Source organism: Brachycentrus maculatus, unplaced genomic scaffold (assembly GCF_059751285.1).
Source record: "Brachycentrus maculatus isolate JH-2025_06_01 unplaced genomic scaffold, ASM5975128v1 h1tg000126l, whole genome shotgun sequence".
NCBI classification, from domain to species: domain Eukaryota; kingdom Metazoa; phylum Arthropoda; class Insecta; order Trichoptera; family Brachycentridae; genus Brachycentrus; species Brachycentrus maculatus.
Genome location: NW_028280879.1, coordinates 900,142 through 918,336, shown reverse-complemented (window position 1 = coordinate 918,336; position 18,195 = coordinate 900,142). Strand labels below are relative to the sequence as shown.

The 18,195-nt window shown below is 34.8% G+C and overlaps 1 protein-coding gene across 1 annotated transcript in view; it reads left to right on the top strand.

Moving 5' to 3' along the window:
* The window catches only part of LOC148309376 (uncharacterized), a 125,225-nt gene extending 114,100 nt beyond the window's left edge, over positions 1-11,125 (top strand). Inside the window, exons 38-51 of the mRNA XM_088260181.1 lie at positions 631-744; positions 834-986; positions 1,062-2,033; positions 2,125-3,501; positions 3,771-4,058; positions 4,139-4,280; positions 4,360-5,072; positions 5,449-5,493; positions 6,033-6,335; positions 6,427-6,726; positions 7,354-7,458; positions 8,335-8,529; positions 9,243-9,548; positions 10,636-11,125. Coding sequence (XP_088116307.1) covers positions 631-744; positions 834-986; positions 1,062-2,033; positions 2,125-3,501; positions 3,771-4,058; positions 4,139-4,280; positions 4,360-5,072; positions 5,449-5,493; positions 6,033-6,335; positions 6,427-6,726; positions 7,354-7,458; positions 8,335-8,529; positions 9,243-9,548; positions 10,636-10,832 — 5,210 coding nt within the window. The 3' untranslated portion in view covers positions 10,833-11,125. The remainder of the gene's footprint in view (positions 1-630; positions 745-833; positions 987-1,061; positions 2,034-2,124; positions 3,502-3,770; positions 4,059-4,138; positions 4,281-4,359; positions 5,073-5,448; positions 5,494-6,032; positions 6,336-6,426; positions 6,727-7,353; positions 7,459-8,334; positions 8,530-9,242; positions 9,549-10,635) is intronic.
* Positions 11,126-18,195: the final 7,070 nt, after the last annotated feature.

The window sequence follows — 18,195 nt, the reverse complement described above, 5'->3', positions numbered from 1 at the left end:
ATATATATATATATATATATATATATATATATATATATATATATATATATGTATATATATATATTTATATATGTATATATATATATATATATATATATATATATATATATATATAAATATATATATATATATATATATATATATATATATATATATATATATATATATATATATATATATATATATATATATATATATATATATATATATATATATATATAGACAGCCTCTATTAGATCATGATTATTATGGTACACTTACCCTTCCACTATTGGCACAGTGTGCGGCTCTCTCCATCAACGGTCACGGTAATGTGCATAATTCTCCTAATTTAAAACTTCTGACGGTGAACTGAATCCTCGGCGAGTGACCTGATCCCAAAAATTTTTTATTAATTTTACAAAATAAAATAATGCATTACAAAAGTCATTAACTTTACTCGTAACAACCAAATCTTTCTCAACCCGCTCCACATCTAGGTAAATGTCTCCTCCATGGTTCGATTCTGGACCTTCCTACCTTCAATCTCCTCCCATCTGGATATATTACCCGCGCATCCCCGTTTCTCAACAGTGATATTATATTATAGCAACATACGTTTCAACTGCATAAAACTATTTTTATCTTCAGGTGTAGGAGATATGGACATTCGAGAAGGCGACATTGTCTTTGCGGTGTATTCTTATGTAGCAGAAACTCCAGAAGCTATTAACCTTGTGGAGGGAGAGCGGCTCTATATATTGGGTAAATAGTGAATCACATGTATGAACCGACACAATGTACTTAATAATGTTTCGCTTTATTATATTTTGCGATTTAATTTCCTGTTTTAGAAACACACAATCAAGATTGGTGGTTTGTAAAGAAACATTTAACCGAAGAAAAGGGATGGGTGCCAGCGCAATACCTGATGGATGAAGCTAATTATACAGTATATTTACAGAAGAAACTAAATGAAAAAATAGATAAACTACCTGTTTTTGAAAGTAAGTACAAGTTTGATGTATGCATAATGTAAACTAAAGATGAATAGTATAGTATAATTTAATTTTGTTCAACAGAACCGTCGGCTGAGGAAATTGCTGTCGCTCCGAGGTTTATTGAAAAGCTAAGACCAAAACACACACCGGATGGTTATACTGTGCAGTTTGAATGTCAAGTGGAGGGCTACCCTAGACCGCAGATCACTTGGTTCAGGCAAACAGCCATCATTAAGCCTTCTCAAGACTTCCAAATATATTATGATGATGACAATGTAGCTACCCTAATCATCAGGGAAGTTTTCCCGGAAGATGCCGGCACGTTCACATGCGTGGCCAAAAATGCGGCAGGCTTTGCATCAAGTACCACAGAATTGGTTGTCGAGGCGCCGCTCTCAGACCACGGCTCCGAAATGACGATCCTATCCCGCAAGAGCTTGTCCAGGGAGTCATCACTCGCGGATATATTAGAAGGCATACCGCCCACCTTCTCCAAGAAGCCTAAAGCTCAATATGTCGACGAAGGATCACAAATATTTTTGGAGTGTCGTTTAGTGGCAGTTCCTGAACCGGAAATAACTTGGTTATACGCCGGAAAGAAGATCGTCCCCAACGATAGGATTTCAATTGCTACAGAATCAGATATGCATATGTATTGCAGTGTTCTTAAAGTCAACAATGTGCAAAAAGCAGACGAGGGTATTTATGAAGTTGCCGCGATCAATAGAGAAGGAGAAGCGTCATTACCAATAAGGCTTAAAATTAAAACTGGGAAGAAAGAGAAACCTGAAGTAATCGAGCCATTTACAAATTTAACCATTCGCGAAGGTGAAAGTGTTGTCCTAACTAGTCAAATTGTTGGCAATCCGACTCCAAAAATATCTTGGTTTAAAAATAAGAAAGCAATAAAAACTCTTAATACAAAATCTGAAGGGGAAACGCATACTCTAACTTTAATCAACCCTAAGAAGGGCGCCGATGATGGAATATATACTGTGAAAGCTACCAACAGCGAGGGTGCTGCGGAAACATCGGCCATCTTGACAATAGAAGGTAATTGCTTTTCTCGTGTTATGAAGAATATGTTTATAATAATTATAATTATTTTACGTAATACTTACTTACTTTCTTACGCTATTTTCAGAACCAACTCAAGAAAATTGTGAACCACCACTCTTTGTTGAACGATTCCAAGAAATATCCGTTCCTGAAAAGAAAACAATTGTATTAACAGCTAAGGTTATCGGCAACCCGATTCCTACAGTAACGTGGTTGAGAAATAATAAACTTTTGGAACAATCGACTAGAGTTAATTTGCAGTTTGATGGAGAAAATATTGCGCTAAAAATAGAAAACGCTGACTCAGAAATTGATTCGGGAGATTACAAATGCATAGCCTCTAATTTAGCCGGTAAAATCTGTCACGGAGCCAAAGTAACAGTCGATGTTGAAAAGGTTACTTTTGTCAGAAACCTCAACAAAACCTATGAGGTGGATGAATGTGAATCTGTTGTCCTAGAGTGTGAAACGTCGCACACAGTATCCACTAAGTGGTACCAAAACGACAAAGAAATCAGTGGAATGGATCATAGAGAAATAATACAAGAAGGTAGAATACATAAACTGAGGATAAAGAAAACTAAGATTACCGACACGGGAAAAGTTAAATGTGTCGTCAAGGGTCAGGAAACAAGCACGCATTTAATTGTAAAGGAAACGATACCCGAATTTACAAGAAAATTACAAGACTTCGAGGTTAAGGAAAAGGAGGTTGCCATTCTCGAAGTAGAAATATCTTCAGAGACCGCTGATGTAGTGTGGCAAAAGGACGGCAAAGCGATTAAACACAAACAGAAGAAGTACGAATTCGAAAACAAAGGTAACTTAAGAAAACTGTTGATTAGAAACACTTCTGTACATGACGAAGGCGAGTATTCGTGTATCCTAAGGGACCAAGTGTGTTCAGCTGAAGTCACCGTCGTTGAATTACCTCCTGAAATAACTAGCCGTATGAAGGACATTACAATCTCCAAGGGTGAAAAGGCTACGTTCGAAATCGAGCTCACGAAGGGAGATGCGTTAGTCAGGTGGTTTAAAAATGGTACAGAATTGCAGTTTTCTGATCACGTTCAACTAAGCATCGATGGCAAAAAACAAAAATTGAAAATTTACGACTCAACTTTGGAGGATATGGGAGAATACAGTTGTAAAGTAGGCAACGACGTCTGCATTGCGAATCTTACTGTTGAAGATTTAACAGCAGACTTCCTTCTCAAACTGCCAGATACTATAAGGGCACCAGCCAACACAGACGTATCTCTCACGGTACAAGTTCCCGGAGAAAATTTGGAGGTAGAGTGGTACAAAAATGGAAAACAAATACTCTCATCGGACTCTTACGTCATAACGTCATGTAATTTGGAAAGGAAATTAGTTATCCGAAACGTAACCGAAAGTGATCAAAGCTCTTATACTTGCACACTTAACAACGTTAAAACAAGTTGCCAATTAATTATTGAAGGTAAGGATAATACATGTCGTTGACTAACTTATTAATCTAAGAATACGTAATAGAAACGGGCATCTTACAAGATTTAAGTTAATGACTTTAAATCGAGTTGGATAGGTATTTTGGTCAATATGCTTTTCTAGTATTTGTAAAACATTATTCGTCAAGCTGAAACATTCGATTCCCAACATGAAGTTTAAGCCAGTATTGGAATAAAATGAAGACGCTTAATATATTATCATACTTACCAAAATAACGAATAAACATGTTATCTGTTCTAGTTGTTGAGTCGCCGCCGAGAATTCTGGATTACGATAAGATATACAGAGTTGTGAATGGAGAAGATGTGACCTTTACTGTAAGATATACATCGACTCCTCAACCCAAAGACGAATGGACCATTTCAGGAAAAGTATTGAAGAAGGATTCAAGAACCAAAATAACGTTACAAGAAGAATGTGCTTCTCTTACCTTGAAAAAATTGGTCAGGTCTGATTCCGGATCGTACAACTTGCGCTTGGCCAACAACTGCGGAGAAACCCAAGCAGAAGTTCAACTCCTCGTTCTAGGTAGTGTATTATGTCATGGCTTACTTTAAGTAAAGGTTACCGGTTAGATTAGACAAACTTTTGACTTTGTTTTCATCCAGAAACACCCAGTAAGCCAGGAGCTCCAGAATCATTGGAAATAGGAGAAGACTTTGTAACTCTTCACTGGAAGAAACCAGATTTCGACGGAAACTCTCAACCGCTCACATATTCTTTGGATTACCGCATTAAGAAGGATAAAACGTATGTACATATATTTAAATATTTATACTATTCATGAATATAGAAAAATGTATATTTTATAATCATAAATTTATTTTAGATGGAAGACTGTAACAGATATACAAAGTATGTCGTACACAATAAAAAAATTAGAAACAGAAACTTACTATGTATTCAGAGTCAAAGCTCACAATGAGATAGGAGCCAGCGAACCATCAGATGAGAGTGCAGAAATCCTGATCAGGAAATCAGCTGCCAACGAAGCTCCCACTGTGCAGCAGCCATTGCGAGATATAACCACAATATTGGAGCAAGAAATCAGCCTGTCTTGCGTGTTCGGAGGCGTTCCCCTGCCCACTGTGGAGTGGTGTAAGGACAGGAAAGTCATCACGAAGAACATTAGTTACGAGAATAGGATCGCATCCCTCATCATTCACAAGACTACCGAGGAAAGTATTGGTGAATACTCTTGCAAAGCCACTAATACACAGGGCTCCGTAGAGACCAAATGCAATCTGTTCATCGAAGAGAAACCAAAGACCGTTATTGAGGAACATCTTATTGCTCAGAAACTTCATGTTGGATCTCACTGGAGCGTATTCGCAACCGTCAGAGGATTTCCAAAACCGAATATAAAATGGCTAAAAAATAACAGCTCATTCAAGAATGAAAAGGACATCGAAGTTTCATACGAAGAGCACAGTTCAACAATAACAATCAAAACAACTAAAAGATCACATTCTGGGAAGTACACGATCGAAGCGGAGAACTTTGTTGGTCGTGATGTGATCGAAATATCTCTCCGAGTATGTGGTATGTATCATTCGATTATTGGATTATTTATTAATACATAGATTGAACGGTTGTCAGATTTACATGATTGCAATGACAAATAGAGATATAAACAAATCCAACTCGTTGTTTCGTTTAGTTTACCGCTCGTTGATTCAGTTTCAGCAGCAGTGTTAGCGCGAAGATCCTTAATTTCATAAGTTTCTATAAATAAACATAAACAAAACAAACGAAGATGAAATTTCTTATGGTTATTTAATCACACTTTTGACATGCACAACTCTTATTAAATAAATTGTAATATTTCACTTGTAAAGTTACTTCCTATTAATACACAATTAGTTTTCCAACACAAACTAAACAACTGAAATTAACACAAATATTTCCTGCATTATAGATGACACCACGAAGCGACGTAAATCAAAAACACCTGATCAAATTGGTAAAATTAATATATCATATACATATTTGTGTCAAATATTGTAAAATTTATTCAACTAATCATAATAGATACAAATACTTTTATGTATAGACCAGGGTTGACAAAATTGTAACAAACCAACAATAATGTTTAAAACATTTCCCCATTAGGAAAAATCATCAGTTTTAAACATATCAACCCTGAGATAGTAATGTTATAAATACTTGTGAATAATATACATTTTTAGTTGTAATCAATCCTCATACATGCACTTAAACACAATATAACATTTCTAACTAGAAATAATAAGAAACGCATCGCAATATAAGGTATTCAAATAGGTAGCTAATTCTGAGCGCTTAATATATTTCCTTATTACGAAGGAAAGAAGCTTGATTCAAAAGTACTCTAAACACTAAATTGCTATTATGTGTAGAAAAGTAAACGTGGTTGGATCATGGGCTAGATGTTCTAACTCGCATTCGTAATGTAACATTTACTTGTGGGAAACAATGCAAAAAGGGCTTTCCTCTAATTATTTCCTTCCTGCGCATTAACAGACAAACCGAGCAAACCAGAAGGACCAGTAATCGTCAAGGGAATAGACAACGAATCGGTTATGATAGAATGGAGTCCCCCAGTCGACGATGGCGGAATCGAGTTGACAAACTACGCTATCGAAAAGCGAGACCCAGAGAAGCAAGTTTGGATGAGAGTAGCCGACGTGGACAAGAATGTGAAGACGTACTGCATCCAGAAACTGAATGAGAACTGCGAATACCTGTTCCGAGTGATGGCGCAGAACCCCGTCGGGTATTCGGAAGCGCTGGAAAGTGAGCCCGTGGTCATAAAGCCAGTTCAAGGTGAGTGGGAAGTTTCTCTTGCTGCATGCGATCTCGCCTTCTTGTGTCCCCTTTCTCGAATCCTGAATGTAACCTGTTGTATCCACCCCAGATGTGCCATCTCCGCCCCTTGGCCCCCTCACGGCTAGCAGCATGACCTCCTCCTCCATGACCATCTGTTGGTATCCTCCCGAGAGCGACGGAGGCACTCGGATCCTCGAGTACTTGGTGGAGATGAGGTCCACTGCCAAGAAGACATGGAAGATGGTCGGCTCCAGCCAAACCACATCCTTGTTCATAGACAACCAGAAAAAGGGAACATCGCTTGTATTTAAGATTATTGCACGCAACGAAGTAGGCCAAAGTGCACCCTACATAGTTGACGATCACATAACAGTAGGAGTGACATTATGTAAGTACCTCAACAACACCTCGCATCGACATGCCATATCCCATATATCTCAATTACTTTATGCCCAATATTTAATTTTTTGCTCAATTAATTGCATGTAACTTCAGTGAAAGTTTTTTTTGAGAGGCAATATAAGGGAGTATTCAGGGTTAATGATATTTTTTTTTTAATGTTCTTAAAACGAAAGGCCCATACAAAAATAGGGATTAACTAGATTCTATCATCCATTTTAAATCATCACTTTTCTAGTGAAATGCCATCGCTCTATACCCTATATACTTAAAATCAATAAAAATGCAACACGTAACGGTAACGTTAAGAAAAAAAAAACTTTCGAGCCACCTCATATCCCTTATAGAGTGGTTTTTTCTATTTCATTTTACGGTGATGACAGTAGATTTGGGAAATATAAGAGCTTTTTCTTAAAGTCATTTCAAAATCACCCGTTATAAAACCCAACCCCGTAGACATATGCCAATTTAAAAAATAAAATACAATACATATATCCACGACTAAATTTTTTATACTGCTAAGGTTCCATAAATGTTATATTCCACATAGCCATGAATATTTATAGTATTCAAATTGTATTCTTATATATATTATTATTATGTATAAATATTTTAGCTACACCATCCGCTCCACAAAACATCAGCATTGTTGAAACAACATCTAGAAGTGCCACTGTACAGTGGTCCGCGCCTCATATAGATGGTGGATCACCCATTTTGGGTAAGAAACTAAATCTAACCTTTATTTCAAATAATCTATTTTGAGAGGGAAACATTTATCAGAAAAACCTTATTATGCATAAAAGCAGATAATTTGATCTCTCAGACGAATGTGCGACAAAACAATATATGATAAATGTTTGAATAGTGACATAAGGAAAGAATTCGAGGCGACATAAGCATTATCAATAAAATTAATGAGGTGCCTTGAGATGGTTTGAACATGAGTATAGCGAATGAGTAAAGAAAAAACAGTTAAAAATAATATACAAGGCAAACATAGAAGTAGGAACAAAGGAAAACCTAGAAAAACTTCATATAATCAAGTATTTCACATACTTGAAAGTGGTAAGTCAGGAGTCCGAATAATCGGCTGGTATGTATGAGTAGATGTATGAATGGGAAAGAGGCGAAGATCGTTTGCAAAGCAAGAGTAATATGTTATTAGATTAAAACCAATATTTTTAGCTTATCCACTTTATTTTTATTTGACCAGCGACCGGGTTTTGTCGTTACCGACATCATCAGACTGTCTGATGATGTCGGTAACGACCAGTCTGATGATGTCGGTAACAACAAAACCCGGTCGCTGGTCAAATAAAAATAAAGTGGAAAAGCTAAAAATATTGGTTTTAGTCTAATAACATATTAAAAATGCAATTCCATCACGAAGTGTCAGTGGATAATATAAATCTATTACAAAGCAAGAGTGGTGTGGCGTTCTATTCTCTTTGCCTACCCCTGCGGGCAAGTGGCGTATCGGTTTGTTCGTTAGTTGGTTAATTAAATAACCTATGGCACTTCCATCTAACAACCAGTAGAAGGTGTGCACGGACAAGAGTCTATACAGCAAATTCAATAATACTTTCCTTTCCAGGTTATATGTTGGAACACAAAATAGCTTCCTCCGAGACATGGACCAAAGTCGCTACTGTAAATGCAAATGTAACTGAATATGTATTTGAAAAACTGAAGGAAAAATCAGACGTGGTGTTCAGAATTACCGCTGAGAATGCTGTAGGACTTGGTATACCCGGGTTATCAGAAATTATTAACCTACATAAGCACGCAAGTAAGTTAAATTCAGTTAATTGATCGTTTATTCTGTGCCACAAAAAAATTATGGTAGCAGTCGCGATAAATATGGTCGCAAAGGACATTCTCAGCACTCTGCGCCCATGTCACCTGCCTAAACAAATAATATTATGTGGGATAGATTGTACATTGTTCATTCTGTGTATTGTAAATTGTATACCCTATCTTCTTCTTTATCAGACGTCTCTCCACTGCTGGATTTAAGCCTCTTCTTTTTTCAGACTTCTCTTGTTTGGGCTTTTTCAATCCACTTACTACCCGCAACGGGGACAATGTCATTGACCCATTTTTTTCTAGGCGAGCCGGCCTCTTCCTATTGTCATGTCCCATGGTTTCCACCGCAGAACTCTGGATGGCCATCTGTACATTCTCTGACTCGCAATATGACCTGTCTATTGCCATTTTAGTCTGGCAATACGATCCCCATATCAACAACTTTCGTTGTCTCAATCTGTTGTCTCTCCATAGAAAGACATAGCGTCTGACCCAGAATAGATGGTTGTACGTAACGTCTTTTTCTTATGTTGAGGGCAAATAAATTTAAACTCACCAACACATTTACCAAGCGTAGTGCTTGAATGTATATCCTATACACGTACTCAATGTTTGGTCCACCTTAAACCTGAAGATATCTCTTTGCCATGATTTGGTGTGAATTTATCAATTAAAGTATGTATGTTCCATTTTCAGCCGTGCCATCAGCGCCCACCGCCCCCTTGGAAATCAGAAGTACCGGCCCTAACTCCATCATTATCGAGTGGGGCCAGCCGGAGTATGACGGAGGAGTTCCTCTGCAGGGGTACAACATCGCCATCCGCGACACCAGAAAGACCATGTGGATGGAGGTGGGCAGAGTCTCTGCCACCACGCAGAAATTCAACATCAGAGACCTGCAGGAAGACCATCTCTACCTGATTAGAATATTTGCAAGGAACGAAGTAGGACTGAGCGATCCTCTGGAGTCTGACGAACCATTCAAAGTTATTGTGTGCCAAGGTAATTGAATTTTTTTTCCACTTTCTTCTTTACCCATGTGTTTTGCGTCTTATGGGGTAGACTCTTGGCTCCAGTTTTGCAGCCAGTCAACCGCCTCACGGATATCCCGAAGGTATAATTACAATAATGTTCTATAAACTGCCATCCTGCCATTTTCTAGAGATTAAAGCGTTTACGCGCCCACACTCCTCACACCTCAACACTGAGTATCGTAATCTCTTGGGCCTTGATTCGACTCGCCCAATTCCTTCCCAACATGGGCTAAGTTAGAGTAGCATGTAAAGAAGATCTTGTTAAAAAAAATTGTTTGTCCATCTCGTAGGAGACTTCTAGATACATTCCCATTCTTCCAGGCAATATTTATTTTTATGGATATCATGGGAAGTTTTCATACTATTGCTAGCTCTTTATGACGGAGACGATTGTGTGTCAAGTAGTCCAAGAACGCGTGGAAGCATTGTAAAATACACATTTTGTATTCCACGATTGACCCAGGTGAATGAAAATTTAGTTATAAAATAAGCAGGTTTTCTTAACCGTGAGATTTCATACGTAGTGTCGGGTTGATACAGATTGGGGTGTACCTATAGAACTGCCAGAATAATTTTTTGATTCTCACGTGCCTTTTGCCCACCTCGTAGTGTAGTGGTCATCCCACACGCATTTTCTACCGTGTTACCCCTAGGTTCGGCTGCGTTAAAATAAATATAACAGATTTGCATACATTTAGTTCTCCGAGAGATATTTTCTTCGCGTCAAAGATGAAATCTAAACACAGATTTATTTTAACAATGGTACAGAGTGTTTTTAAATTATAGAACACATTTTACTTTTGAATTATTTATGTTGGAATTGCGGTATTTCTGGCATAGTCCTTGTAGCCAAAAGGCTGTTAAATATTGGCAAAGTTTGTAATACAGACGAACGCGCTTATTTACGACCTAACCAATTCTGATTGTTCAAGTCCCCTCGTGTTCATTCACAATTGCCAAATTACTTTTTGTTTCTGTGAGCGATACCTCGCTACACGACATTTTTGGGTCATGGAATTCGCAACAGCTACCATTGTGCGCCATTGTTATTCCAGATTTGCTGAACACCGAGGAGGCCAACGAGTTGACGGAGATGACGGAGCCGACTGGGTTCAGCACGGAGACGAGCACTTCGTGGATGAGAGAGGCCAACATGGATGCGGATATCCGCAGTTACGCGAGAGGATCTCTCTTGAGAAGAGACGAATACTTCTTTAGGATATGGCACTATGCCAAGCAATTATTTAAGTAATTTATTCATTATTTATGCAACTTTGTATTTATTTTAAACTCATGTAATTACTGTGATAAAAATTGTACGTCTACATATACTTGTTTCAATATAATGCATGCGCGTATGCTTGTTAGCGCAAGCATATTCTCATGTATTTCACCAATATTTAAATCATTTCTGGCGTGGGAGACAAAATATAGGTGCATTTTTCGATGTCGCGTAGAAATGATTTAAATTACCGTACAACGTTATATGTAGACATTTATAAAATATTTTTTAAATTAAATACTTATTCTTCAAAATGTAAAATATGGATGAAGTTTTATTTTTTTCTAAATTTACTTATAACCATTACGCCGCTTACCGCAGTTGTAGACAGAGGAAATAGAATGCCTCGACAATCTGTCTGAGCAAACATTCTTCGCCTCTTCCACATTCATGCTAGCTCGCTATCACAGTACAACAAGAAAAGTCATCCCTTTGTGTCAATCTGATGAACTCTCTGGATGATCGCGGAAAATGTCTTTTATAAATTGCTTAATTCACACATTGACCACAATGAGTAGAACTAACTTTAAACAAAGTTTCTATATTTATCATTCAAAATTGGTTAATGATGAATACGGCGATTTTGATATGTTCAACTAGACATTGTCTGCGCTGAGATCATTAAAACTCATTCGATTCACATGCCCAAACCATCTCAAGACACCTTTCCCAGGCTTATCGATAAAAAATAATCACAAATTTGGGTAAAAATGGTGGTAAAATAAAAATACTAGGGTTCCATCCTGGAATGAAGTAGTGTTGGTCAGTACCTGTGACGGAGATGAATGTGTTTTTATTTGTTAATAAAAACACCTTTTTACCGCAATAGCAGCGACATCTGTAGAACGTAACAGCAACACACGCAATACTAAATATTGCTCATGGTAGGCAGCTGGCTTCTTAAAGGTGGAGACTGACTGGAGCATTTCATCGTAACGTAACACGTTACGATGCGAGCATTCAGGCAGTCAGTACAGCGAGCCGAGCGCTCCATCCATAGTTACGGATGCTCGGTGGTGCTCGCCGCGAGCGATGTTGCGACGTTATGTTATGATGAAATTCTCCGGTCAGTCACCACCTTAAAGGTTCTGTCACTTAAAATTTCAATGTTTTCGTTGTGTTTTTGCATTTTTACTTTTCAGAGTTTTTTTAAAAAGATTTTCATTGTGAAATGAAATATATTGGAAATTATTACTTTTTATTTTCTTTATTTTCCATTTAATTAGACTGAGCCACAGCAACGCGTGGCCGAGTACAGCTAGTCTTATAAATAAATATTACATCTACATCAGACTGGACAACGGGGATTATTTATCGGTATGAAATGAAAAAAAACTTTATTTTATCAACATATATTTATTCACGAACATCCAATACAATAATATGGTTACATGATTATTGTGATCTTAAACTAATAAAAATCTAACGAAAAATTGAAACAGGGAAAATATAATGTATTATTGTGTTAGCAAAGGAAAGTTGATGCTTAATTTTATAAGGTCGCGTTACATACACGTACATAAGTCAAATGTGTTATTTTTCGCCTGAAATTATCTTTTTAAACAAAAAACCTTTTAAGGAAGCGTAAATGAAGATACAGTAAAACCTCAATATAACGTACCTCTATTTATCGAACTTTGGATATAAAGGACAAAAAATCCGGTCAAATTATTGAATATTCGTCAGATAACAAAGTTTAATCTGTATTATACGCATTTTCTTAATTTTAGAGAGTTGATTATATAAAAAAACAGCAAACTTCAAAAATGCAAACAAAACTTGATTCCTTTTACAAAACAGGATTTCTGAAAGCAAGTGCATCGATATCAAACAACAATGTCAATTCACGACGAGTACTTGAAGACAATAAAAAAAAAATTGTGTTTTGTATTGTTAATTTATATCTGAATACAGTGTTCATATTTGCAAAAAAAAAATTGATTTTTTTAAATAGATATTGTTTTATAACGGTTTAATGGACACCCCCTTCCCCCAAATCAGTCCGTTATATCTAGGTTTCATTGTATTAATTTAATCGACCTTATGGTGTAGCTATACGTATTATAATATCGAGTATATGTAATTATCTTATAATTTTTTTTTCATATTATACTTAAGGCCCAAGACTTGAAACACGTCTGCAAAGCGTTTTCATTCCTTTGAGAGTGTCCACTTGTAGCGTTAGACGATTGTCATTTAAACGTTTGTCTTACAATTGTCATCTAAATGCATATCATCTAAGCGTATCTATGGGAACACTACGACATTGAACACGGTATCTCTTTGTCAGTGGCAATCACAGTAAAAGCTCATTAATTCCAACACCATCATTCCATATTCCGGTCCCTTCAACGATTTTTCACTAACAAAACATTCCAAAATGCGAATTCAAAGCAAAAAAGAAGTATGATTTTTTTTAATTAATTTTTTGTTTGATTAATATTTCCGATATCATGAATAATTTTTTTCAAAATTTTTAAATTAAAATTTTACTCAGTAAATACCGCTATTTCTTTCAATCTATTGTGACCCTCGTTTCGTGCATTCCTCATTATCAATCACCATATACAGTGTTTGATAATCATTCGGAATGCTTCTAAACACGAGTCACAATACGTATTAAGAAATAATGGTATTTACCTAGTAAATTTTGAATTAATAGAATTACTTTAGAAACGTTGCAGTGCATCAGTTTATTTACGAAAAAAAAAATTATGCTTATTAAAAATTCTGAATATTTGTCCCTTAAGACGGGATAATTAATACCCCGCAGCATAATTTTCTTTAAATCCATGTAACATTTAACGTTACTGAATTTTTTGCATAAAACACCGTTTTTGTACAAAAAAAAACAAGTTTTTCTTGGAAATAAATGTATGGTTTTGAAAAGATAAGAGTTATTGGTTAAAAAAAGATAAAAATATAATTTCAATATACAATATATTCTATAAAAAATCAAATTCCAATACATGTTTTTTTTAATGTGACACGACTGGATCCTCGCGCAGCCAGTCGTGTGGTGAATTCTATACTTGCGAGTACCCCATTAAAATATCGTTATAAGGAGCTTTTACTGTATTTAGTCATTTGTGAAAAATCGCCAAATGTGCAACCCTTTGGAAGAAAAATAAAATAAAGATAATTTCACCAGGAACCGCGGGATAATATTTATCGTTCAAAGAGATTTCAACATTTTACACAAACGCCAGTTCGCTTTCGCTCGCTAAAATATCAATTAACAAGAAAATTAAAAAACAACTTTGACCCACCACCAAAAAAAATGCGAATACAATATGGCATCTAAAAATTCAGCTAAATAAATCAAAATATATAATATTTACAAGGGAATTATGAATCTATAAGACTATTGAATGGGTATCAAATGGTCGCATTTAGAGTTTAGATTTAAATTTAAAAAAACATTTGTGACCATTTTATAAGGTGACACAATTATAATCAGTATTCAAATTAATATTTTAATATTGACTTTAAAGTAAAGTAAAAGCTCGTTAATTCGAAATTAGGGTAACCAATATTCCAAAAAAAAAGGATTTTAAGAATAAAGCAAAAACACTAATTTCATTTCTCATATCGTAATCATACAGGAGAAAGTGGCCAAGTGCATTTTTTTTTACAAAAACGTGATTATTGACTATTTGATATCTTACTAGCTTAATATTGCCCTGAAAAAATTTTTAACCAAAGCGATTTTTAACTTGGAGAGATAATATATTAAAAATGACAAACTGCATTGATGCTTATTTTCTTGCCAAGCAAATATGACTTAAATGGCCCTCCTGAACGTTTTACGTTTTGTTAGTTGGTCACTTTCTCCTGTACTACTACGATATATAAACTAATATGCAACGATAATAATACTAATAATTTTTAAATATTTTATATGGCGTTATTTTCTTAAAGTTAGATGACGCTTCATTATGATTTGATTGAAATGAAAACTAAACTATTGAAAAGATTTGACAAGCAAATGTGTTTTTTTATATTTCCTATGACAACGATCCGCAATAGCAAAGGCGCACTCGCCAAATTCAGTGCTGTGGTTGCGAAGTGGTAATATCACTTTACGCACGCCAGTTATGGCTGTTCGAAGCGTGTGATCTATCGGCTAATTCGTCCGGAATGGACAGATTTTTTAAATAAAATAATATTTAGTAAATTTCAGTCAATTAAAAATAATAACTAATAAAAAACTTCTGTAACTGAATATTTTCAAAAATAAAATTTTAGTTTAAAGATTTTTTTTTAAATAAACGGGTTTCGGCTTTTTCACAAAATTTTATTTCGAAACACTAGCAAAATACTTTTTTAAAAAAACAAACACAGATTTTGTTTGAAAACGTTGGGGCCAGAACCAAAAATATTACTTAAAATACTTTATTCGAATTATAGTTGTTTGAATTAATGAGCTTAATGCGTACCAAAGTAATCCTATAAAAATTAATTAATTTTATATATATATATATATATATATATATTTGATATTAAGGAAAGTATTGCTTTTTTACAGACACCTGTGTATTTTTTTATCCAGATTTATAAATGACAGAAAGATTGTCATGACGTAAGAAGGAACAGTGAAAGGAAATTGAGATTTTTTTAATGAGCAAATCAAAAATAAAAATCAAGTTATTTATGAAATTGTAATATATTATATGTAATCAATACAGATGTTTTGGGTATAAAGTTAATATGTTATAGATCCATTTCGACCATAAGAGGGTTTGAGAAATTCCCAAGCCCAGATTCATAATTCCGAATGAACGAGATGTCACAAGTAAGAAATACGACTAAGTCAATTTTATCAACACCAATAACATACGTGAAAAGTGATTTAAAAATATGATACATTAAGCACACAGTAAGCCTATATATTATAAAAGTTATAACGATACGGCTGTCTCTAAATACATACATGTGGACAAAGGTATTTCTCCGATCGGAAACCTGTAATGTCATAAATATGTTTCACATATCGCTCACTCCTTTCAAGAACGTCAAATATCAAAAAACTTGATTTTTCAGGAGATCGTTTTTAAAGTTTAAAAATATAATAAAATGTGTTGAAAATAAATATCAAGTCACTTGTTGAACTTTTTACTGTGCAACGGATCTTATTAGGTAAAGCCTGAACGTTTTTTCTCCATTTGAAAAATATTTAGTAATAGATTTATATTATCCACTGACACTTCGTGATGGAATTGCATTTTTAATTTATTATTAGATTAAAACCAATATTTTTAGCTTTTCCACTTTTTTATTTGACCAGCGACCGAGTTTCGTCGTTACCGACATCATCAGACTGGGTTTGATTCAGACGGGAAAATATTGGTTTTAATCTAATAATAAATTAAATATTTAGTATATTTAAAAACATAATTAAACAATACCTTTTCTTAAAAATGCAAAATGAACACTTTCTGCCCTGTAGCGGGTAAATATTAAGTTAAAAATATGCCGCTTTTGCTGGGATATAGTACATTTTCTGGGCATTCCGAAAACATGCACAACTGATAATTGTCGATTTTTGATATATGACGTTGTTGAAAGGATTGAGCGATATATCCCTATAAGTCCATATATAAATCCTTTATCCATTCATTTACAAATGTAACAGCTTAAAAAGAATTAAACCTATTCAATTTGCCTCTTAAGGACAAACAATCTTAATTTTATTTTAAAGAGCTAAATATAGATGACAGAGTCCTTCGCTAGGTTTCCAGATCAAACGATGACAGCCTTGGTCATGAGAGAGGTTGAAGGTAGCATAAGAGCAAGATCTCCCTATAGAGTGACTGACCAAATCAGGGCTGCCAAAAGTTGTCGGTGGTTGGAGCGATGCGTATAGCGGTGAATCGAGACAAGTGGAGGACAACCGCACTAAATGTTTTGAGGACACAAAAGTGGTCATGACCCTCAGCAATGAGGACAACTCAAGAAATAACCAAACGAATTAGTATTAATTTATTAATGCGTGGAATGTTACTTGTTTTTTATTCTTTTTTATTATCTGATAAGGTAACATGACTAATTATTGATAGTACAATATTAAAATAAATTAAATATGTAGTTTAATTGCAGTATATTTTTTTAATTGATTTATTTATTGTGTTGCAATTACTCAACACATCTTTGCCGAGGATCATCTTTCACTTAATTTTTTTATTAGAGTGTAGTTAACATGTTGTTCGAACTAAGCCAATAATTTATATTTCAGTAAAGTAAACATTAATGCATCTAAATACAACACAAAATTTTACTTAGTATTTATTTACCAAGTAAATTTATATACAAAAAAAGTATTGTATTTCAAATACAATACTTTTTATGTGCATAAATTTTACTCGGTAAAATAATACCACTATTGCTTAAAATCTATTGTATCTCGATGTTGTGTGTTTCGATGCATTCAGCATCATTATCAAACGCCACATTGATATTGACAATGATGCTGAACGCATCAAAACATGTCGCTCACTCCTTTCAAGAACGTCATAAATCAAAAATCGTCAATTTTCAGTTGTGCATGTTTTCGGAATGCTCAGAAAATGTACTATATCCCAGCAAAAGAGGCATACCAACTTCACATTTACCCGCTACAGGGCAGAAAGTGTTGTTTTTGCTTTTTGAAGAAAACGTATTGTAAAATTATTTTTTTAAATGTACTAAATATTTTTTAAATGTAGAAAAAACCTTCAGGTTTTACCTAAAAAGATCTGTAGCACAGTAAAAAGTTCATTAAGTGGCTTGATATTTGTTTTTAATACATTGTATTATATTTTCAAAGTTTAAAAACGTTCTCCTAAAAAATCAAATTTTTTGATTTATGACGTTCTTGAAAGGAGTGAGCGATGTGTCACAATAGATTTTTAAGAAATGGTGATAAACCGTGCAAAATTTTAATTACAAATAGATAGATTTTGCCTGGTAATGTGGCCTAGTTGGGTAGACGCTTGACTGCGAAACGTATAGTATCGCGGGTTCGATTCCCACCAATTGCAAAATTAATTCAAGAATAATTTGTTTATAGTTGGTCTGGGTGTTTGTGACGTACTTTTCACATTTACCTTCCCTATCCTTACTATCCTACCTGCAGATAAGCCTCTAAGGCTTTGTGGATTATTTTTTTTGTAAAACCTCAAGGGCGCTTATACAGACATATATTATGACATGAAAATGATAATGCTAAATTTAAAAGATGATTAAGAAAAATGTCATTACTATTACCACAAAGTGATCAATGTCAAATCATGAAATTATGATTTTGTCAATATATTTATGGTCAGCTCATATACTGTATTACTGAATTATTGTG